The following is a 21,994-nucleotide window of genomic DNA, read 5'->3' as shown; positions in this document are numbered from 1 at the left end:
CGGGATGGGCGGGCGGGGATGGGGCTGATATGGGGCAGGTATGGGGCTGATATGGAGTTGATACGGGGCAGATATGGGGCTGGGATGGGGCAGATATGGAGCTGATATGGGGCTGATATAGGGCTGATATGGGGCTGATATAGGGCTGATATGGAGCTGATATAGGGCTGGGATGGGGCTGATATAGGGCTGGGATGGGGCTGATATAGGGCTGATATGGGGCTGATATGGGGCTGATATAGGGCTGATATTGGGCTGATATAGGGCTGATATGGAGCTGATATGGGGCTGATATGGGGCTGATATGGGGTTGATATAGGGCTGATATGGGGCTGATATAGGGCTGGATATGGGGCTGGATATGGGGCTGGATATGGGGCTGGATATGGGGCTGGATATGGGGCTGGATATGGGGCTGGATATGGGGCTGGGATGCCGCCGTGGTGCTGAGGATGGTTTTGGGGGGGCACAGTCCCGCACTGCCCCGCACGCCGCCGCCCCCCAAACGATGTACTGCGTGCCTCGCAGCGCCCTCCTTCCTCGCTCCTCTATTGGTTACCAGACCTGCCCATCAAGCAGCCCCCTCTCCCGACTGTCTGGTTTTGAAAGAGCGGAGCGCACGGGAGGGCGGGCCGTACGTCCCTCCGCCCTTCAGCGATTGGCTGTTTTCAAGGGGCGGTGCGCTGTGATTGGCGGAGCGTTTCGGCGGGCTCGGCGGAGGTTTGAAACGCGCTGCGCCGTTACCGGCCGCCATCACTCCGCGCCCGCCGCCATGGAGCTCATGGACTCACCGGCGCCGCTCCGGGTACGTGAGGGACCGACCAGACCCTCCCTCCATCCCTCCCTCCCCACCCCGCTGAGCTCCGCTCTCTCCCGCAGCCCCTTCACGACAACGCCCGGCTGCCCAAGGCCGATGTGGCGCAGAAGCGGCTCTCGGTGGAGCGCATCTACCAGAAGAAGACGCAGCTGGAGCATATTCTGCTGCGGCCGGACACGTACATCGGGTCTGTGGAGACCGTCACGCAGGTGGGGAGACCTGTGATGTGTGATATATGTGTGATATATGTGTGATGTATGTGTGATGTATGTGTGATGTATGTGTGATGTATGTGTGATGTATGTGTGATACATGTGTGATACATGTGTGATACATGTGTGATATATGTGTGATGTGATATATGTGTGATACATGTGTGATACATGTGTGATACATGTGTGATACATGTGTGATACATGTGTGATGTATGTGTGATGTATGTGTGATGTATGTGTGATGTATGTGTGATGTATGTGTGATATATGTGAGATATATGTGTGATATATGTGAGATATATGTGTGATATATGTGTGATATATGTGTGATATATGTGCTGTGTGTGGTGTATGTAATGTATGTGGTGTGTATGTGGTATATGTGGTGTATGTAATGTATGTGGTATGTGACATGTATGTGACATGTATGTGACATGGGGTGTATGTGACATGTATGTGACATGGGGTGTATGTGGTGTATGTAATGTATGTGGTGTATGTAATGTATGTGGTATATATGATATATGTGCTATATGTGGTGTGTGTAATGTATGTGGTGTCTGTAATGTATGTGGTATATGTGATATATGTGGTATATGTGGCAAATATGGTATATGTGGTGTATGTGGTATATGTAATGTATGTGGTGTATGTAATGTATGTGGTATATATGATATATATGTGATATATGTGCTATACATGGTGTATGTGATGTATGTGGTATATGTAATGTATGTGGTATATGTGATATATGTGGTATGTATTATATATGTGGTGTATGTATTGTATGTGGTATGTATATGTGGTGTATGTAATGCATGTGGTATATATAATATATGATATATGTGCTATATGTGGTGTATGTGATGTATGTGGTATATATGATATATGTGCTATATGTGGTGTGTGTAATGTATGTGGTATATATGGTATATGTGGTGTATGTAATGTATGTGGCATGTGTGATATATGTGGTGTATGTGGTATATATGATATATGTGGTGTATGTGATATATGTGCTATATGTGCTATATGTGGTGTATGTGTGTGCTGTATGTGGCTCCTTCTTCATTGCAGCAAATGTGGGTGTTCGATGAGGACGTGGGCCTCAACTGCAGGGATGTGACCTTCGTGCCTGGCCTGTACAAGATCTTCGATGAGATCCTGGGTGAGTGCAGCCCAGCATTGTACCTGCCCTCCAAAGGACACGGCCGCTGTGTTACAGCCCGTTTAACCCTCAGTTCTGCTGTGGGTGCTGTTATTGTAGCGTCCTTCTTTGTAACCTGCCAAACATCTCCCTTCCAAAGAGTTAATTGGTGGTTTTGCATTGGATCTTTGCATTTGTTCTACTGAAAACCCCACCTGATTTAGCCCTTTCACTATGGTTTATGTCTATTGTCCCACTTGTGAATGCGCTCTAATAAAAGTCACCTTCCCCTTCCAGTCAACGCTGCAGACAACAAGCAGAGGGATAAAAGCATGTCCTGCATCAAAGTTACCATCGACCCGTGAGTGCTGCTTTTGTCCAATGCCTTCCCCCCTCAGCTGCTTCATTCTCTCACTCCCTCACTGCCCTGTTGGTGTATGTACATCATCCTGTTGATGTAGGTGCTGCAGAGCTCAGTGTCGAGGCCTATTCATGTTAAACCTACCGTGGCTCATGGGCTGTAACAGCCTCATTCCTTGTGTGCTTCCTCGTTCTGTTGCAGAGCACTGACTGCCAGGCTGTGGTTGCACTGAGCACACGCTTTCTGTGTGCTGCTCCATTGTATTGGTGCTCTGCAGGTCTGAAGCTGGAGGGCTTTTTGTAGACTTGCCCTCCCTCTGCTGGCTGCTGCCGCAGTTGCTGAACAGGAATCTGTCTGTAGATGAAATGGTGGCCTTCCTGTGGAGATCTTGTCTATTTGTTTCAGAGCTCAGTCATCTGCAGCCTTACAAATTATACTTTCCTCCTCCTCCAGAGAGAATAACACCATCAGTGTGTGGAACAATGGGAAGGGTATCCCAGTTGTTGAACACAAAGTAGAAAAAGTGTATGTTCCTGCTTTAATCTTTGGGCAGCTGCTGACATCCAGCAACTACGATGATGATGAGAAGAAAGTCACAGGTAGGGAACACTGCAGAGCGTGCAGATGTACCTGGGCAGCCTGACTGTGTGATCTGGGAACTGAAGTACCTATATGAGTAACTGGTGTTAATTAAATGCAGCTTTATAGTGGCTGCAGGGTTTGTGGGACAGTTTATTGTTAGTCATACTTGGTGCTGAAATGAATGAGCTCTTGTTGGTCTGGAGTTCTCTCTGGTGGTTTTGAGCAAAGGTAACAACTCAGACATGTTTTCTTCCTGAATCCAGGTGGGCGAAATGGTTATGGAGCCAAACTGTGCAACATATTCAGCACCAAATTTACCGTGGAGACTGCGTGTCGTGAATACAAAAAGCTGTTCAAGCAGGTATGAACACTGCCCATTTCAGTGAGGTCACACCTGAGATTTGCAAATATGACTTGAGTTTTTCCTATGTGAATCTAGGTGTCATTGCTGTGACTAGAATTAACCTGGTACCTGTTAGATACTGTGCTGCTTTCTTGTGTTTGTTACACTCACAACTGACAACAACTCATCTCCTCAGACCTGGACAGACAACATGGGGAAGGCCGGTGAAATGACACTGAAGCATTTTGATGGGGAGGATTACACGTGTGTCACCTTCCAACCTGATCTGTCAAAGTTCAAAATGTCGATTCTTGACAAGGACATCGTGTCCCTGATGACAAGAAGAGCATATGATTTGGCTGGGTCATGCAAAGGAGTCAAAGTTATGTTGAATGGGAAGAAGTTGCCTGTAAGTGAGCATTTAAATGGGGGAACATCTGTGTTTCTTATGACATTTACCAGTGAAGTTTTGTTGAAGCAGTTTATGCCATTGCACATAATAAAATGAAAGCTTGCCAAGCAATTTTTCCTCCTGGCTTTGCAGGGGGATGTGCATTAAGTATTTATAGGAGCTGTTACAGATGAGTTGTCTGGTTTCATTTGTAGGTGAAAGGATTCCGCAGTTACGTGGACCTCTATCTGAAGGACAAAGTGGATGAGACTGGAAATGCACTTAAGGTTATTCATGAGGAAGTGAATTCCAGGTGGGAAGTGTGCTTGACTTTAAGTGAAAAAGGATTCCAGCAAGTTAGCTTTGTCAACAGCATTGCCACCACAAAGGTGATTCTTTTGCTCCCGTGCTCACATTCACTTCATATTCTTTGTTGTTGGCTCTGTGTTTTGGTTCAGTGGAGTCACCTCAGGTTCTTTGGTCCCGTTTTCCCCCAGGGTGGCAGGCACGTTGATTACGTAGCTGACCAGATTGTGACTAAACTCATTGATGTTGTGAAAAAGAAGAACAAAAATGGAGTTGGAGTGAAACCGTTTCAGGTGCGATGTCAGAATTCCCAACTAAAGAAGCCCCATATATTCCAGTTTAAGCCACCAAGCCATATTCCCTTTGTTTAGCTGCAGCAATCAGAGTGCTCTGGGTCAGTAAGGAAGCATTACAGCTCAGTAGCTGTTAGGTTTTCTTTAGTGGGAGGGCTGCTGATGTCTTGGCACCCCAAATCATGTAACTTTGTGAACACTCATTAGCTGTCCTAAATTCTGCCAAAAGACATCTAGGAAAGTTCAAAAACCACGCAGCAATAATTGAACTTGTTTTCCTCGCTGCATGATGCTGACAGGTGATTCTCAGGAAGAAAACACTGCTGTTCCAGGGAGTGGAGCCTGTGCAGTTTGTAATGCTCGTCTTGTTTGCCTGCAGGTGAAGAATCACATGTGGATTTTTGTGAATTGCTTGATTGAAAACCCAACCTTTGACTCTCAGACTAAAGAGAATATGACTCTGCAGGCCAAGAGCTTTGGCTCGACGTGCAAGCTGAGTGAGAAATTTATCAAGGGTGTAAGTATTGGTGTGTGTGGATAATCAGCACGTCTGTAAAGCTGCAACTAACATGGCAAATACATGGCTTACAAAGTCATGAATTAAAGGAAAACATAACTTAAAGCTTTTCCCACTGTTGATTTTGTTCTGTAATTTTGTTGGCATTGCAGGCAGTTGGCTGTGGCATTGTTGAAAGTATCCTAAACTGGGTAAAATTTAAAGCTCAGACCCAGCTGAATAAGAAATGTTCAGCTGTGAAGCACACCAAGATTAAGGGCGTTCCTAAACTGGATGATGCCAATGATGCTGGTAAGTATTTCACATCCTTTGTAGCCAGTTTCTTCAGAGATAACATTTGCTCACCAGGCAAATGAAACAATCATCTAAAGAAAACGCCAGCTTGTGCTCGTTTTGCATTGCAGTTTGTGCAGTGCAGCCAGACCTGTATATTTTATGGTGTCTCCTGCAGCCTGTGCTATATTAGCCTTGACTTCACTTCTTAATTGGAAGACTTGGGTTTTTGCTTTTTGTTTTTCAGGCAGCAAGAATTCAATAGATTGTACACTCATCCTGACCGAGGGAGACTCAGCCAAAACGCTGGCTGTCTCTGGTTTAGGAGTGGTTGGTAGAGACAAATATGGAGTATTTCCCCTTCGTGGGAAAATGCTCAACGTCAGGGAAGCTTCTCATAAACAGGTTAGTGGGGAGACCTTAATAGCCTGTGCTGGGAGCTGTGGTGTGCTTCATGTCATGCAGTGTGGGTACAGCTGAGGGCTTTTGATGCTGTAACTCAAAGGTGTGGGTCTGGTCTCACGTTCAGATTGCCTTTCTGATTAAGCAGGAATACTAAGCAAATCCCGGGCAGTGCTTTGCATTTGTGCTGTGGGCTAGGAAATGTTCTAGGAAATGTTTGAAATAGCCCTGAGAAATTTAAAGATTAGACACTGGGTTGGAATTAATGAGATGCTCTAAACAGAGGAAACTCTGGGAAGGCAGAGCACGGTTAGGGGTGTACAGCCGATGGGTGTCTTTGCTGTTTTGAGTCTGGTAGAAAAGTTTTTATTCCTTGTGATCTTTTCCAGATAATGGAAAATGCTGAAATCAACAACATCATCAAAATTGTGGGTTTACAGTATAAGAAGAATTACGAGGATCGAGAATCTTTAAAGACTCTTCGCTATGGGAAGATCATGATTATGACAGATCAGGTTAGGCTCACTGAAATTCAAAACTGGAGAAATTTGTTCACCACAAATGTGTCTCTTCCTTCTGTTAACTTTCAGTACTCAAAGCGTGGCTGCTTCTTTGGAACTGAAAGTTAATAGTTCTCAGTAGCTGGGTTTGTGTGTATCCTCATTATTGAACTAACAACTGGCACGGCCATCAGGGCTCTGGTTAAACTTGTACTTCTCTCCAAAATAAAACCACCAAACAGGATCAAGATGGATCTCATATCAAAGGTTTGCTGATTAACTTCATCCATCACAACTGGCCTTCTCTTCTAAGACACAACTTCTTGGAGGAATTTATTACCCCCATCATAAAGGTAAGGGCTGAGGAGGTTGGAAGGTGAGGGAATAGGATCATGTTGGACCACATCTGCTTTCACAATTAACATCTTCATTCTCTTTAGGTCTCTAAAAACAAAGAAGAAATTGCATTCTACAGCATTCCTGAGTTTGAAGAATGGAAAAACAGCACACAAAACTACAACACATGGAAAATCAAGTACTACAAAGGTTTGTAGGAAACCTGATATGGTGAAGGCAAGTTTGTTATTAAACTTAGTTAGTCCAGCTTCTGCAGAAAAAAGGGGGTTTGGAGCAGGTGGCCTCCAAAATTCACTTCCCTCCTAAACTGCTCTGAATGGCTGCATGCTGGTAAGGGAGCTGCCAGCTGCATAACAACAGCCGGGTGGTGAGGAATCCAGACTAAAAGTGCAACTGCCCAGTTGTCTTCAATCCCCACTACTTCTGTGATACCTTACATCCCAGCAAAGGTTTTAATAGAACCATCTTCATGCTGTGCATTTATGTGATGTATTACGGAAATTGGATATAGTAATGCCTTCCTTTGAAGTGCAACTTAATTGAAGCAAGAAATTAGGGCTGACTAGTTGTTGGTTCTGCAGGTTTGGGTACCAGCACATCGAAGGAGGCAAAGGAATACTTTGCAGATATGGCTAGACATCGAATTGGCTTCAAGTACTCTGGTCCAGAAGATGATGCTGCCATCACCCTGGTAACTTACACTTGACTTAATTGCTGATTTACTACCTTGAGTATTTTGCTGCGTATTTTCTCTTAAAATGCTCTCAGAGGCCTTTGGGCCTGAGATGGTCTCTTTGTTACCAAGGCTACAGCCTCAGTTCAACCAGTAGAAGCAAATCTGTCCACAGACCTCAGGCCAGGAGCACCCTTTCAATGATGGCTTTTAAATATAGCTCAGAACAAACTATAACCACTACAAACCAATTGACATTTTCAGACACAATAGTAAATATTCCTTCAGCATTATTCTGTGTGTTTACCTGCAGTTTCCTCTGAGCTAAACCTCTCCTTTCTCCTCTAAAATTTTTTCTCCTGAAATGGTTCACCAGTGTTCCAGTAGGGCACACAGAATGTCCCAGAACTTGAATTATTTCTTAATTTGCAACACAGGCCTTTAGTAAGAAGAAGGTAGAAGAACGAAAGGAATGGCTGACTAATTTCATGGAGGATAGAAGACAGCGGAAGCTGCATGGCCTGCCGGAGGTAAAGAGTTTATGTATATGGAGGAATTTGATTTCCCATCTCCCTGTTCTCAGTTTAATTCTGACACGCTAGGGCTGGATGCAGTGTAGGCATTGGGTTACGCACAGGACTGATAGGTAATGCTTTGGGATTCTGCAGACCTGCTGCTCCTTTTTGCATTGTATAACCTCAGTGTCATCAAGTCGATCATTCTTTCCATTTCTAACTCTTTCAAACTACTTTATTCAAAAGGGAAATGGCAGCTTGAGCAGAACTAGGTGAAGGTGTTTCAGGGGAAGCATTGTTTTGTTTTTCCATGCTGAGAATGTCGTCACCTTCGCTGTGTTTACCTGTAGTCTTACCAGGATCTTCCATTTTAGTGAAACTAGCCAAGTGTGAGCTAAGAAACAGGTTAAGCCTTGTTAAAATTAAAGCGCTCTTGCATTTGTTTTTCTTAGGACTACCTGTATGGGAAAGATACTAATTACCTGACATACAACGACTTCATCAACAAGGAGTTGGTCCTGTTCTCAAACTCAGATAATGAAAGATCGATCCCATCCCTGGTTGATGGTAAGTTATTTCAAGGCAGTGATTTCATACAGGGCTTTCCCAGGACGCACTGAGGGATGTTTTGGTGTGTCCTACCAGAACGGTTGTTTGGGTGCATTTCAGGGTTTGTGTTCTGAACTCCACTTTTCTACCTTCCAAGTGTTTTAACCTTTGGATTAAATGTCTTCTCTGCTCTATATTTAACTCCAGTGGTGCAGAATCTTCAGGTCTCTAAGTTACTGTTAGTCTCTAGAGAACGGAAGATAAGTGAAACATATTGTGAGTCTGAAACACGAGGTCTTTTTTTTCTCTGTGCAGGTTTAAAACCAGAGCAGCGCAAGGTTTTGTTCACTTGCTTTAAGAGAAATGATAAACGTGAAGTAAAGGTTGCTCAGCTGGCTGGTTCTGTTGCTGAAATGTCAGCTTATCACCATGGGGAGGTAAGAACCCGCTCATTGTGCAAAATGCTTGAAGAAAAGCAGAAATCTCTCAATTTCATGAGATTGGCCACTCTGCCCATCTTACCTGCAGCTCAGGGGAACGTGTTTCATTAAGAAAACAGAACGGGAAAAACCTGCTTTATTTGTGATGGATATGAGAGGATATCTTTTATTAGCTGAATTTATCTTCTATATTGGTTCTGTTCTCAGTGTAAATTTTACCTTAACGTTGTCCTTTCAGTGAAGAATTAACACTTTTATAATTGAACCTTCTTTCGTGCAGGCATCGCTGATGATGACTATTGTCAACTTGGCTCAGAACTTTGTTGGAAGTAACAATGTTAATCTTCTACAACCTATTGGTCAGTTTGGTACCAGGCTTCATGGTGGAAAGGATGCTGACAGCCCTCGCTGTATTTCCACTATGCTAAGGTTGGCATTAAAGTGTTGTTAAGTATTTTCAGCATTGTTACAAGACTCTATTTAACAGCATTTAAAATGAAAAGTAATGTTTTCCCCTAAAGTATCTGAAACTGCACCATTTGAATACAAAAGAGCAGCCACAGTCTGTGGGACTTTGATTCTAGATCCAGATGTGTGAACTTGGTTTGCTGTCCTACAGAACAGATAGGAACAGCATGGAATGCAGAAATGAGAGCAAAACAAACACCCAGACTGGTTCATATGGTGGGGAATAAAACATGCCATGATCTGTTTGGTCTGACACTGGAGGTTCTTTTTACATTGCAGGCACTGTTGTGTAATGAGAATTTGGTCTGACCTTCTCTTTTCTCTTCTAGCCCTTTAGCCAGGCTTCTTTTTCCACCAGTGGATGACAACTTGCTGAAATTCCTTTATGATGACAACCAACGTGTAGAGCCTGAATGGTATATGCCCATCATTCCTATGGTTTTAGTAAACGGAGCTGAAGGAATCGGTACTGGATGGGCTTGCAAACTTCCAAACTATGATACCAGAGAGATTGTAAACAACATCAGACGAATGCTGGATGGAAACGAACCGCTGCCGATGGTAAATGATGTATTCAAGAATCAACGTCTCATTTGTTGGTTTATTCAGCATATATTGAAGCATATGCTGCTTTTTTTTTTTTGAGTGCTTGCAATCCAGTGTTTGGTTTCTTTCCTTCTTAGCTTCCCAGCTACAGGAATTTCAAAGGCACAATAGATGAGCTTGGACCTAACCAGTATGTGATAAGTGGTGAAGTGTCTATCCTTGATTCTACAACCATTGAAATCACTGAGCTGCCTGTCAGAACATGGACACAGGTAACGAATGCTGAATTTGCCCTGTAAAGTAAAAAGTGAATATTAGTGTTCATTAACTTTTCATCTCTGTAGAACCACAGGTCTGACTTTGATTCTTTTCTCAGACCTACAAAGAGCAAGTTCTGGAACCTATGTTGAATGGAACTGAGAAGACCCCCCCATTAATTACTGACTACAAGGAATACCACACTGATACGACTGTGAAATTTGTTGTGAAGATGACAGAAGAAAAACTTGCACAGGCAGAAGCTGCTGGATTGCACAAAGTCTTTAAGCTTCAAACAAGTCTTACTTGCAATTCTATGGTATGTAATAGATTTTGATGAAGAGAGTTTCTAAATTCACCTTTAAAAGGTGAAGAGACTGACTTGGCAGTGGGTCCCACATGGTGTGGATTTGACTGTAGGTGTCAAAGCGATCTGAAATCTCTCAGTCCCTGGAGCCCCTTGCTGTGCCCAGGACACACCACTGAATGTCCAGGTCCTGACAGCGTGTGATGTTAGATGCAAGAAATGGATCCAACAAATAGCTTTAAGATTGAAGTGATGTTAGCTCTGTGTTTTTAAGTTCTAAAATGGTCTCTGCTGCTGTGCTTGCAAGCTGAAATAATTTCTGAAACAACACTAAGGTTTAAAATGGGTTGGTTAATAAATAAGTTGACTGTAGGATCATGTCTGCGTTACAACTGACTTTCAGTGGTTTTGAAGATCAGTTTTATGCTCACAAAACCCATGTTCTTTCATCCAGGTTCTTTTCGACCATGTTGGTTTCCTCAAGAAGTACGAGTCTCCTCAGGACATCCTTAAAGAGTTCTTTGAGCTCAGGCTCCGGTACTATGGGTTAAGGAAAGAGTGGCTTATTGGGATGCTGGGTGCCGAGTCTGCAAAGCTGAGCAACCAGGCTCGATTCATCCTGGAGAAAATAGATGGCAAAATTGTGATCGGTACGTGCTGCTCTTGGTTCTTTGGCTTTTGAAACTGGGAGAATTAGGTGCTCTCTTGAGCTCTGTCAGCGCCCTCTCAGCCCCAGTCTGGCTATTCACAAAACACATCAGAGCTTATCTTTCCATTCTAGTAAGATAGAAGAGGAAAATGCTTCACGGAACATCCTCTGTAGTGTTATGCACATATAAATTAAAACAGAGCACTCTCAGAGGTTTTCTATTGTGTATTTGCACTACTTCAAAAGTATAAATGTAGGAAAAGAAGTGCTGGTGTGGGGGGCTGGGGGGGGTTCCCAGTTGGTTTGGGTTTTCTGTTCCCGTGCATTCTTAGGAGCCTGTATCTTCTCTGTGTTATCTTTATGAAACTGCAAAATATTCCAAATTGTGTTCTCAGTGAAGTGGAGTTTCAAAGTTAGAAGGCAGCCAAGCTCACAGCATCTGAGCATCATGAGCTAGAAAAAGAAACAGGTCTTTGTTTACAGCACTTGAACTTCTCAGCCAGCTCCAGCTCAGCCTACAAGGCAGTCTGTATTTCACTTGCATGTATGGAAGGCACAGCTGCACAATGGGTCATGGGATGCTCTGTGGTTCGTGTCTGAGGGCTGCCCAGTGTTCCTACAGTCTGTGTCTGTTTGACTCAAGAAGGGAAATCGTTCCCTTGCAATGCGTTTCCTTGGGTTGCTGCAATAAGCAGTTCCAAGGCTGACAGAGCTGGTTTCATTTGTATTTGTGTCTCACGGATGATTGCCTCTGCGACATCAGAAAGAAGAAAATTCCAGCTGACGCATTACCATTGGCTGGGCCATTTATAGAATAGATTTCCCAAGTGATGCCCAATGAGGCTCACACTATGCTGAAGCCTTGAAGTCACATCAGGGCTTTTTCCCCCACCTGCCTGTTATAAAACCATTCTGATCCCATCACGCTTCCTTTTTTTCCCCAAACTCAGAGTCTGTTTAGGGCAGGGGAAATGCATGTACGGAAATGATGGAGCAAATGTTTCGAGTGCTCCAGCAGGTGTTCCTGACAGCCCAGGAGAAATGCTGAGCTAACAAATCGCTCCTAAATAGCAAATTTTGGGTGTTATTTTAGGACCTGCCACGTGTCCCAGCTCGAATTAGGAAAGGCTGTTTTAGAGCTGTATAGGATGCTGAACTGTTTTAACTACTGGAGTCAAAATGTGAAGGTCATTTGTCTTTGCTGACAGGGACTGCAGTGGTCACTAACTGGCAATTCTGAAATGTCTCTTCACAGAAAACAAACCCAAGAAAGAACTGATTCAAGTTCTTATCCAAAGAGGATATGAATCAGATCCAGTGAAGGCCTGGAAGGAATTGCAAAACAAGGTAGCACTTCAGTCATCAATTCGTTATCAGTTCTTAGGAAGAAGCAGAAGCTGCTTTGCCATTTGGAGAATTCAAGAGCTGGTGTGCCTGATAGGGAAAGCGAGACAAAGAAATGTTCAGTCTCTCATTTGGAAGGCACTGAGGCAGAGTGGTGACTGATCCAGCAGTGGCAAAGTCCTGCTGCTTCCATTTCCAGTGCTCCTCAAGCGATCTGCTCTTCCTGAGCGACTTGTTGTAAAAGGGCAGCAAGGACGATGGCAATTGTTAAGCAGCCTGAGAAGAACTTGGTTGCTCAAGACAGAGGCCAAATAGGGCAGAGCAAAAGAGCTTTAAAGAATTCTTTGCAGTTGGTCTCCTCTGTGTGGTAGCAGCTTTCAGGCCATAATTCCTTCTGTATCCTTTTCAGAATTGTGCTTTAAGAGGGTCCAGGACACTGTGAGCACATGGCAGCCCTGTCATTGTATGTGGCTGTATTTGCTGACAATGTTTGATTAAATTCTCATTCAGGAGGAAGAAGAAGAAGGAGATGAGAGTGACCAGGAACCAGCTGCAGCTACGGGGCCGGATTTCAACTATCTTCTGAACATGCCCCTTTGGTACCTGACTAAGGAGAAGAAAGATGAGCTCTGCAAGCAGAGAGATAACAAAGTATGCTCCTTATTTTTCTGATGAAAGCATTCTATTTTTCTATGATGGGTTAAACTATGCGGCTCACCCACGATTCTCATTCACTTTAGGAAAAGGAGCTGGAAGACCTGAAGCGCAAGAGCCCCTCTGACCTGTGGAAAGAAGACCTTGCTGCCTTTGTTGAAGAGCTGGATGTACGTCAGTGCTCTGAACAGATGATTGGCTCCCTTGTAGCTTTATCCAGTTATTAACTGAATTCTTTGCCATACAAAGGAAACAACAGATGGAAATTTGTATGTCTTGCATTAGGTTCACTCCAATAGGAGTTAAAGCTTTCTTTGCCTTCCTAGGATAGGGTAGGAGTACTGTGCTGGGGGGCAGGCAGTCAAACCACCAAGGAGGCTGGGGTATTTTCCAGTAGGACACTGGCTTTTATTCTCATGGTTGTGTTACTTTATGTTTGATTCTGCAGGCGGTAGAAGCCAAGCAAATGCAGGATGAAATGGCAGGGATAACTGGCAAACCTTTAAAGGCAAAAGGAGGGAAACAAGGAGGGAAGCAAAAGGTGACAAAGGCACAGCTGGTGGAAGTGATGCCGTCACCTCATGGCATAAGGGTTGTTCCTAAGATCACTGCAGAAATGAAGGCGGAGGCAGAAAAGAGAACTAAAAAGAAGATAAAGGTAAGAAATATATGGATGCTCCAAACACTGTTATTAGATCTTCCCCAATACAGGCAGTCCTGTAGAAACACGTTCTTGTTAGCTGAACTTAACCGTGCCATTCAGCTTCCTGCAGCCTGAAATACAGAAATGGCTGTATTTCTGTATATATATCCACCTGTGCTGGCCTGCAGTCAGCTGCTGCTCCTTTCCTCTGGATGATTCCATCTAACAGCTTTTCCAGTTACATTTGCACTGTTGATTTCACTCACCCTGTTTGAGTTCTGCATCCCCAACACGCCCCGGGGCTGTGCCATCAGCACACAGGCAGTCCCAAGGCACGCTCAGGTGTGGCCATAAAGTTCCTGCTTGTGTTGTGCCTGACCTGGTGGTACTTTGCCTGATGTACTCAGTAGTGATCGATTGCAGATGATCTGTTTTTTTTTTCTACATTGCCAACCCTAGTACATAGAAACCAAACTTCTCCTTTCTGCGCCTCTCCCAGCTGTGAGTTCACTTCCCATCTATTTGATGATATCTGCTTTTGTCTTCAGAGTGAAAAAAATGAGTCTGACGAGAAACAAGAAGGAAACTCGTCGGGGGATAAAGAGCCCTTGGGCCTTAAGCAACGATTAGCACAGAAGCGTAAAGCCGAGCAAGGTAAACACGTTGTGTTATTCCATCATGGAAAGTGAGGGGAAGGGCGGCTGGGCTCAGTTATCTGCCTCTTCCCAGAGTGCTGAGTGACATCCAGGGTTGGTATGTTTGGAAAAAATAGGTGAGGGAGATACGATATAAAGGGATCCTGGCTAACAGCCCGGCTGGTGCCGTGGTCACTGTTTCTCTTTGACATTTAAGCCAGAGCCCTCTGAATTCAATGGTGTATTTCTAAGCTGAGCTCATACAACTGAGCCCACCACATGCATGGATGTTGGGGCTCACCCCTTCTGCCTATGTTTTCCAGGCACCACGAAGCAGACCACTCTACCATTTAAACCAATAAAGAAAATGAAGCGCAACCCTTGGTCTGACTCAGAGTCTGACTCAGAGTCGGATGATTTCGAAGTGCCTTCTAAAAGGGAGCGAGTGGTTCGCCAGGCAGCAGGTGAGTGGTGGCACAGCAGTGGGGCACAAACGGAGCAGAGCTGTTCAGAGATCCCAGTCGAGCTGCTTAATACCAAACGTGTCAAACGATATCTGTGTTATTTCACCAGCCAAAATCAAGCCCATGGTCAATTCAGACTCGGATGCGGATCTGACCAGCTCAGATGAGGAGTCTGAGTATCGGAGGAATAGTGAAGGCAACACTGATTCAGATACAAACTCCAAAAAGAAACCTGCTCCCAAGGCCAAAGCTGCCCCAAAGTGAGTGTTTCTTTGTGCAGTGGCTGGGAACGAGCCGTGCTCCTATTGCTGACCTTAGTTAGTAGTAGCTCTTAAATACACCTGTCAGCAGCTACAGGAGATAATAACGGGCTTTGTGTTCTAGGGAAACCATGGGAATAAAAGGGAAAGCTCCCAAGGAAAAGCCGCTGCCAGATGCTGTCCCTGGTGAGTCCAGGTCCTTCTAAACCTTGTCCTCCTGTCCCAGTGCAGTTCACTGCACATTCATCTCTGTGCAGTGCCAACAAGGGCAGATGTCAGAGTCACACCAAGCAAAAAACTGATGCTGGAGTGCATACAGTGCAAGCTGGTGTCACTGCCCGGGATATTGTCTGTCTGCTTCCAGCTTCTCTTTGTGGTTATTCTGTTGTTGATAGCTGCCATAAAGTTAACGCAATTATTTCCTTCTGCTCTGCTGTGTACAGCCAGGGTGGGTCAGTTCGCTGTTTCACACCTGCTTTCTCCTTTCTCTATTCAGTTCCAGCCCGAGATGTTGCTACTGAAGGTGTTAGTCAGGACCCTGTGGCTCCTTCTGTCTCTGTGCCAAAGAAACCTGCTGCTGCAGCTAAGAAGGGCAGCACTGCCAAGGGTAAGGCACAGCTCTGAGCTCTGTGGGTGCTCAGAAGGCAGCTCTGAGGTCACAGTTACTCCTGTGGGAAACGAGTGAGTGGAAGCGAGAGGAAAAGCATCAAACTCAGGGTTCAAACACTGTTGTGTTTCAGATAACCAGCCGTCCATCATGGATATTCTCAACAAGAAGAAGGCAGCACCAAAGGCCCCCAAGGCAGCAGCGATGGGGGACTCCCCTCCTCCCAAAGCTGCAGCGGTGGGTGCCAAGAAGCCCGGTGCCCCCCGGGGGCGGAAAGCTGCCAAGAAGCTGTCGGCTTCTTCTGATTCCGACTCAGATTTCGGCTCAAAACCCGCCAAATCCGTGGCAGCAAAGGTTTGTACTGAGCAGCAGCTCATCTCATCTGATGAGCAGCTCTGTGTGTGCCAGCAGTGCGTGCTGTGCTCCTGCTTTGTGCTCAGGTGCCATCCACCTCCCTCCCCTCTTTCCCTCCAGAAATCCAAGCGGGACGACGACAGTTTCAGCATTGATGTGACTGCAGGCAGCCCCACAGCAGCTGCCCCCCGCACCCGGCCCGGCCGCCTCAAAAAGCCCGTCCAGTACCTGGAGTCGTCTGACGAGGACGATCTGTTCTGAGTCCTTATGGAGTTTTAAAGCTTCGGGCTGTGGACTGACAGTGAGCAGAGCTCACAGCGACTGCAGCCAAGGAACCCACATCTCACAGTAGGAATCTTTTTGCTGATTTAACCTCAGGAGTGTTGGAGACCAGTGAATACAGGTGACTATTCCAGGCTTAAGATCATTCAGACTTGTTTCTAAGCAGCAGCACCTGCGGCCTTTCCTCCCAGTTTCCCTCCTACCTGAAGGTCCTGCTGAGTCTCCTGACTTGTTGTGCTCATTTTAATAGCAAGGCCAGTTTGTGTATCTCGAGTCCCATAAATTATAGAGCTGTTCTCCTTTTTCGATGCCTTTAAAATAATCTTTTAGCCTTAAACTCCCCAGCCCTGCCGTGTGCCCCAGCAGCTCCAGCTCCATGCTGGGTTTTAGCCTTTGGTTTTTGAGCTCCGCACTCAGTGCAGGGGCAGCACCGAGCACAGCAGCTTCTCGTGCCACTTTGCACCCACAGGCAGCGCTTCCTTCCCCTCTGCTGCTCTGTACCGTGAGCTGCCGGACCCCAGCTCGGCTCCTGCTGTGCTCACCAAGGGCTCCGCTTCCTCCTCGTGTTGGGCTGTGATGTTTCTTAGCTGTCTGTAAATATTTGGTGTTTTTCCTTGTCATTAAACCGTCCTTATAAATATTTACATAATAAAAGCTTTTCTACTCGAGCTTTGGCCATTTCAGCCCTCCCACCTTTCCCCCGTGCTGGGGGGGGCTGTGATGGGACCCCTCAATGGGGCTCAGCGTCTGACCCCCCCGGAGCCCCCCCCGGAGCCCCCCATGAACCACGAGCCGGGTGTAGAATAAATAAACTTTATTCTGAGCCGTTCCCCCCCCCCATCCCCGTGCGGCCGCGCCGGGCCCCGCAGCCCCCACCCCACCTGGGGGGGGCCAGGAAAAGGAGCCCGCCCGCCCCCCCCACCCCTAAAACCACTAAAATCTCAACAACAACAACAAAAAAAAAGAATTCATCATAATAAATCGTGGCCCCCCCCCCCCCCCCCCCCCCCCCCCCCCGCGCCCGCCGTGCCCCCCCCGCCTGCACAGCCTACAAACCCCTCCAAACTTTTACAAAGGTTTTAAAACATATTTATAGATATTTATAGATATTTATATATATATACTTTGATTTCTTTCTCTTTTAAATGACTCTGCTTCCTCGCTGGCGGGGTCGGCCGCGTTCCCACCCACCCCCCCCTCCCCAAAATGGCCGGGGCGATGGCTGCGGTCACGGTCCCGTTTGTGCTGGTGCTGGTGGGGCCGGGGGGGGCGTCCCGGGGGTCCCCCCGCCCCTGAAATGTGAATCAACCAAAGCGCTGCGGTGCCCCGGGGTGGGGGGGGCGTGGGGTCGGGGGGGGGCAGCGCTGCTCCCGCTGGGTCCACTCCGGGTGGGGGTCCCGGGGCTGTGCCGGGGGGGGGGGGGCTGCGAGGAGTCCGCCCCAAAGGGGGCTGCAGATGGACCCCCCCCCTTTAAGCTGTGTCCTGGTGTGGCCGGGTGTGGGTCACGGTGAGTGCGTGGCCGGGCTGCTGCGCGTGGAGCTCGGTGAGAGGCTGGGGCTGCAGCTGCCCGGGGGGGGCCCCAAACCTCCTGAGCGGGGACCACCCGGCTGCCCCCCCAGCGTGTCCATGCCCTCCGAGTTCTCCAGCATCTCCTGGATGAGCGGCGGCATCGAGCCCGGGATCTCCATCTTCAGTGTGATCACACGCTCTGCGCCTGCGGGGGGGGAATGGGGATGAGGGGGAGGTCAGTGGGGAGGGGGCTGCTGGCACCAACTGAACTGCAGCCCCCAAACCAGCAGCTCCCAGCCTGCAGCCCCACAATGGCAGCCCTACAGCAGCACCCCAAAATGAGCACCCCAAACTGACACCACAAAGTGCTGCTCTCCATCCCCAGGGCTGAGACCCCCCCCCGTATCACACACTGAGGAACCAGGAACCCCCCCCCCCCCACTCACCCTTGGCGCTGATGCTGCGCAGATCCGTGATCTTCATCAGCATCTTGGGGAACATGTGTGGTTTGTTGGGCCTCCTCTTCCTCACGTAGATCTTCAGCGCCTCCAGCAGCGGCTCCTGCAGTTTGTCCACCTTGTCGGGCTGCTCCAGGTCCTGCCGGTCTGTATGTGGGGGGGGGGGAAGGTTATAGGGTCTGTGAGCCCCCCCATCCCGCTCCTCCACACCTGGAGCATGGCTGCACCCAGCAGAGGGCACAGAACGGCACAGTGAGGAGGGTTGTTATCAGTGAGGGTGGGTTGTTATTGTGGGGTCTCCCGGAGCAGCCCTGAGGCCGGGGATGCCCCGCAGCCCCCCCCCCTGTACCCACCCCCGCAGATGAGGCAGATGGCGCTGAGCAGCCCCGTCTCAGCATCGTCCATCTCCAGCGGCAGCAGCTGGTTGGCGAAGGCGAACACCAGGTCTGTGAGCGGCCCGAAGCCGGCGTTGTGCATCTGCGTGCGGTTCAGCGTCAGCCCGTCCGAGAAGGTCATGGTGTCCTGCTCGGGGGTGTAACGTGTGCAGATCCGCAGGATCTGGGGGGCAGAGGGGGGGGCTCAGCTCCTGGGGGTGCAGCACCCAACACCATCCCCATCCCCATCCCATGCCCACCCTGCTCTCAGCACCAACTCTGTGCCGTCTCCATCCCAGTGCCCCCCCCTCGCCCCATCCCACCCTCAGCCCCCTCCCCATCCCCACCAGGATGTCCAGGCAGGCGGCTTTGAGCAGCGTGATCTGGTCTGCGATGGTCAGCGTGGTGAAGCCCGGCAGGCGCTTGGCGAACTCCACGGTCTTGATGATGCATTTGGTGGACAACTCGCTGAACTTGTCCCACAGGTCGATGTCCAGCGACACGCGCTGCTCCGAGCTGTTGTTCTGCAGGCAGAGCATTGCTCAGCAACCCCCGGCCATGTCCCATGTCCCATGTCCCATATACCATGTCCCATGTCCCATGTCCCATGTCCCATATGCCATGTACCATATACCATGTACCATATACCACATCCCATGTCCCACGTCCCATGCCCCGTGTGCCCGCAGGCCGTGGCCCTCACCGTGGTGTACTTGCCCAGCTGGCACAGCGCAGGGAACGTTTCCTGATGCGCTTTTCGGACCTTCTCGATCAGCTCCTCCACCTCGGGGGTGATGATGTAACTCTCTGAACACTCCGTTTTCGGCACGTCCTTCTTCTTCTTATTGCGGTCGTTGCGAACGGCTGCGGGGGGAGGAGCTGTCAGTGCCACCAAACCAACCCCCCCAAAGACCCCCAGTGATCCCCCCACCCACAGATTTCCTTTACAGCCAGCTCTGTGTGTCACCCCCAGGGGGATCTGGGGGTGGGGGCAGCAGCTGGGAGAGGCAAAGCAACACAGAGCCAGGGCTGGACCTCCTGGCCCCACCGATGCCCCCCCTGTGATGTGGGGCTGCATCCAGGCGCCGTGACAACCAGCACAGACAGCACCGTGTATCTCTGACATCATCCATCACACGCTGCCAGGCAACAGGCAGCGCCGTCACACCAGCAGGGTGCTCCCCCCACAGCCCCCCCTTACAAGCCAATGGGGGCAGCCGGGATCACCCACAGCACCCAGTGGTGCCCCCCCATATCCCATCCCATCCCATCCCACACTCACATTCCTTGGACATCCCGACCTCGAAGCACTTCTGCAGTCGGCAGTACTGGCAGCGGTTGCGCGTCACCTTGTTGATGATGCAGTTCTTGTCCCGGTGACACGTGTACACCATGTTCTTCTGGATGCTGCGGCGGAAGAAGCCCTGGGGACACACAGAGAGACCAGGTCAGTGCCGGCACAGCACAGCACAGCATGGTATGGCACCCCATAGCACAGCATGGCACCCCATAGCACAGCATGGCACAGCATGGTGCCCCATAGCATGGCACAGCACGGTACCCCATGGCAGAGCAGAGCCATGCATTGCTCACCTTGCAGCCCTCGCAGGCGCTGACACCATAGTGGTACCCCGAGGATTTGTCCTGGCAGACGAAGCAGGGTTTGTAGATCCGTGGCAGTGGTGGTGGGGAGGGGGGGCTGGGCACGATCTCCTCGGAGCTGGTGCTCTGAGTCTCCACAGCTGCAGGGCAGGGACACGGTCAGAGGCTGCACACCCCAATGAGGGGACACCCCCCACCCTCCCCTCCTGCCCCCCCTCTGTGTGCCATAGGGATGGGTTGGGGGGGATGTGAGCTCACATTTCCAAAGCCCCCAAACCAGAAAAATCCAAAGCAGAGCCCACAAACCACCCCCCAATAATGGCTGTGATGCACTGCAATGCGTGTGGAGCCACATCACCCACCAGCACAGCCCCACAGCGATGTCAGTACCACGCTGCACCCCACTGCGCCCCACAGCACCGCGGGCAGGCAGGGGTTAAGCTCAGCTCCTCAGGATGTTTGCGAATGTTTTGCTTAGGGCCGAGCCAAGTAAACCAGTCAGACAGGATATGAAAGGCCGGGCCGGCGGGGAGCCCACACCGCACCCCACACAGGGACCCGCGCCCCATAGACGGCCCTGAGCCCCAAACAGGGATCCGTGCCCCTCTGAGTGCTGTGCCCCACAGAGGAACTCGTGCTCCTCACAGGGCCCTGTGCCCCACGGAGGGATCAGCTCCCCGAGCAGAGCCCTGTGCCCCATTTACGGCCCCACAGCACCACGTGGGGTGGCCGTGGGGCAGTGGGAGCAGCAGCGCTCGGAGGGGTCGGGAGTGAGGGACCCCCCAGCACTGAGCTCAGTGACACGGCACCGCCACGGGGACAAAGGGGACACGACACCCACAGCAGCACCATCCCCACGGCTCCGCCACGAGGCTGCGGGGCTGGGGGGCAGCGATGGGGGGAGACCAGCAGCTCCGCATCCACCGCCCCCCCCCGGCGCAGCCATTACCGCGGCGCCGCCGTCCTCCATCACCGGCCGCCTCTGCCGGCGGATCTCAGGCCCTCACAGACACATCCAGCACTGCAGAGATCGGCTGTCTGTCCGTCTGTCTGTCTGTCTGTCTGTCCGTCTGTCCGTCTGTCTGTCTGTCCGTCTGTCTGTCTGTCTGTCCGTCTGTCCGTCTGTCTGTCTGTCTGTCTGTCTGTCTGTCTGTCCGTCCCCATCACCCCCCCCCCATGGGCTGGTGGCACCGCGGGGATCCCCAGCACCGAGGAGGGCACCGGGAGCCCCCACAGCAGCATCACGGCTTGGGGGGCAGCCACAGCACCCCGAGGTGTGGGGCACACGGTGGGGGGGGTTCAGCCCTTCTCAGCCCCACAGGGATGGGCGGCAGCGGGACGTGATGGGCTCACACAGCCCCATGGAGCGGGGGAGCCCCCCCAGGCCGCACAGCGGAGGGAAGGAGCAGCCCCAGCTGGGCACCAGATGTTGTAGAGCAGCCCCCGGCCGCCACCTCCAGCCCATCACCCCACAGACACACAAACGGCCCCACAACCCGGCACAAGGTGCGGGCAGCACCGCGGGGCTGCGGGCCGTGATGGTGGAACACACCGGGACACCACACGTGGCTTTGGGGCAGCGAAACCCCCCCAGGGCACGGCGGGGCCTCGGTTCCCCCGCAGCATCACAACCCGCAGGCACCGAGAGCAGCCAGAGACACGGGGCTGCGGGGAAACTGAGGCACGGCCGGGCTGTGGGGCACAGCAATGGGGCACAGCAATGGGGCACAACAATGGGGCACAGCAATGGGGCACAGCGCCAGGACACGGCCGGCCCCACAGCTCACGGTCACGGTGACCGCAGCCCAGTCGCCGTGGGGCAGCAATGGGGCACAGCGGCCGGCCGGGGGGTGCGGGGGGGGCACTGACCGTGCGGCCGCTTCAGGAGCTTTGGGGTGG

General features: G+C 49.9%; 2 protein-coding genes across 2 annotated transcripts in view; one reads left to right on the top strand and one right to left on the bottom strand.

The window, feature by feature from the left end:
- The first annotated feature begins 493 nt into the window (after nt 1-493).
- Nucleotides 494-16,820, top strand: TOP2A (DNA topoisomerase II alpha). The gene is made up of 35 exons (XM_015885919.2): nt 494-805; nt 880-1,026; nt 2,110-2,200; nt 2,477-2,540; nt 2,994-3,139; nt 3,386-3,483; nt 3,662-3,874; nt 4,072-4,245; nt 4,354-4,455; nt 4,835-4,972; nt 5,125-5,263; nt 5,493-5,650; nt 6,037-6,162; nt 6,390-6,500; nt 6,588-6,693; nt 7,086-7,195; nt 7,615-7,707; nt 8,145-8,259; nt 8,557-8,678; nt 8,962-9,110; nt 9,479-9,710; nt 9,833-9,967; nt 10,072-10,272; nt 10,715-10,910; nt 12,165-12,256; nt 12,764-12,904; nt 12,994-13,077; nt 13,356-13,565; nt 14,099-14,204; nt 14,509-14,649; nt 14,759-14,909; nt 15,034-15,095; nt 15,406-15,516; nt 15,650-15,870; nt 15,991-16,820. The coding sequence occupies exons 1-35, from the start codon at nt 509-511 to the stop codon at nt 16,129-16,131; spliced, it is 4,923 nt and encodes a 1,640-aa protein (XP_015741405.2). The 5' UTR covers nt 494-508; the 3' UTR covers nt 16,132-16,820.
- Nucleotides 16,821-17,165: 345 nt separating this feature from the next.
- RARA (retinoic acid receptor alpha) overlaps nt 17,166-21,994 on the bottom strand; it is a 12,743-nt gene continuing 7,914 nt past the window's right edge. Inside the window, exons 3-9 of the mRNA XM_015885946.2 lie at nt 20,087-20,235; nt 19,776-19,917; nt 19,197-19,357; nt 18,841-19,017; nt 18,473-18,677; nt 18,108-18,266; nt 17,166-17,866 (exon numbers count right to left, since the gene is read on the bottom strand). Of these exons, the coding sequence (XP_015741432.1) occupies nt 17,655-17,866; nt 18,108-18,266; nt 18,473-18,677; nt 18,841-19,017; nt 19,197-19,357; nt 19,776-19,917; nt 20,087-20,235 (1,205 nt within the window). The 3' untranslated portion in view covers nt 17,166-17,654. The remainder of the gene's footprint in view (nt 17,867-18,107; nt 18,267-18,472; nt 18,678-18,840; nt 19,018-19,196; nt 19,358-19,775; nt 19,918-20,086; nt 20,236-21,994) is intronic.

The sequence above is a fragment of the Coturnix japonica genome, chromosome 27 (genome assembly GCF_001577835.2).
Source record: "Coturnix japonica isolate 7356 chromosome 27, Coturnix japonica 2.1, whole genome shotgun sequence".
Lineage (NCBI taxonomy): Eukaryota > Metazoa > Chordata > Aves > Galliformes > Phasianidae > Coturnix > Coturnix japonica.
Note: the sequence above shows the minus strand (reverse complement) of the source record. Positions and strands in the feature narration are given on the sequence as shown.

What these genes read in the sequence shown, in the direction of transcription:
- TOP2A (XM_015885919.2), top strand. Translation starts at nt 509, where the DNA reads ATGTACTGCGTGCCTCGCAGCGCCCTCCTTCCTCGCTCCTCTATTGGT. An exon ending in GAACTAAAAAGAAGATAAAG is followed by an intron (nt 13,566 to 14,098) that starts GTAAGAAATATA and finishes TTTTGTCTTCAG; the next exon opens with AGTGAAAAAAATGAGTCTGA. An exon ending in CCAAATCCGTGGCAGCAAAG is followed by an intron (nt 15,871 to 15,990) that starts GTTTGTACTGAG and finishes CTTTCCCTCCAG; the next exon opens with AAATCCAAGCGGGACGACGA.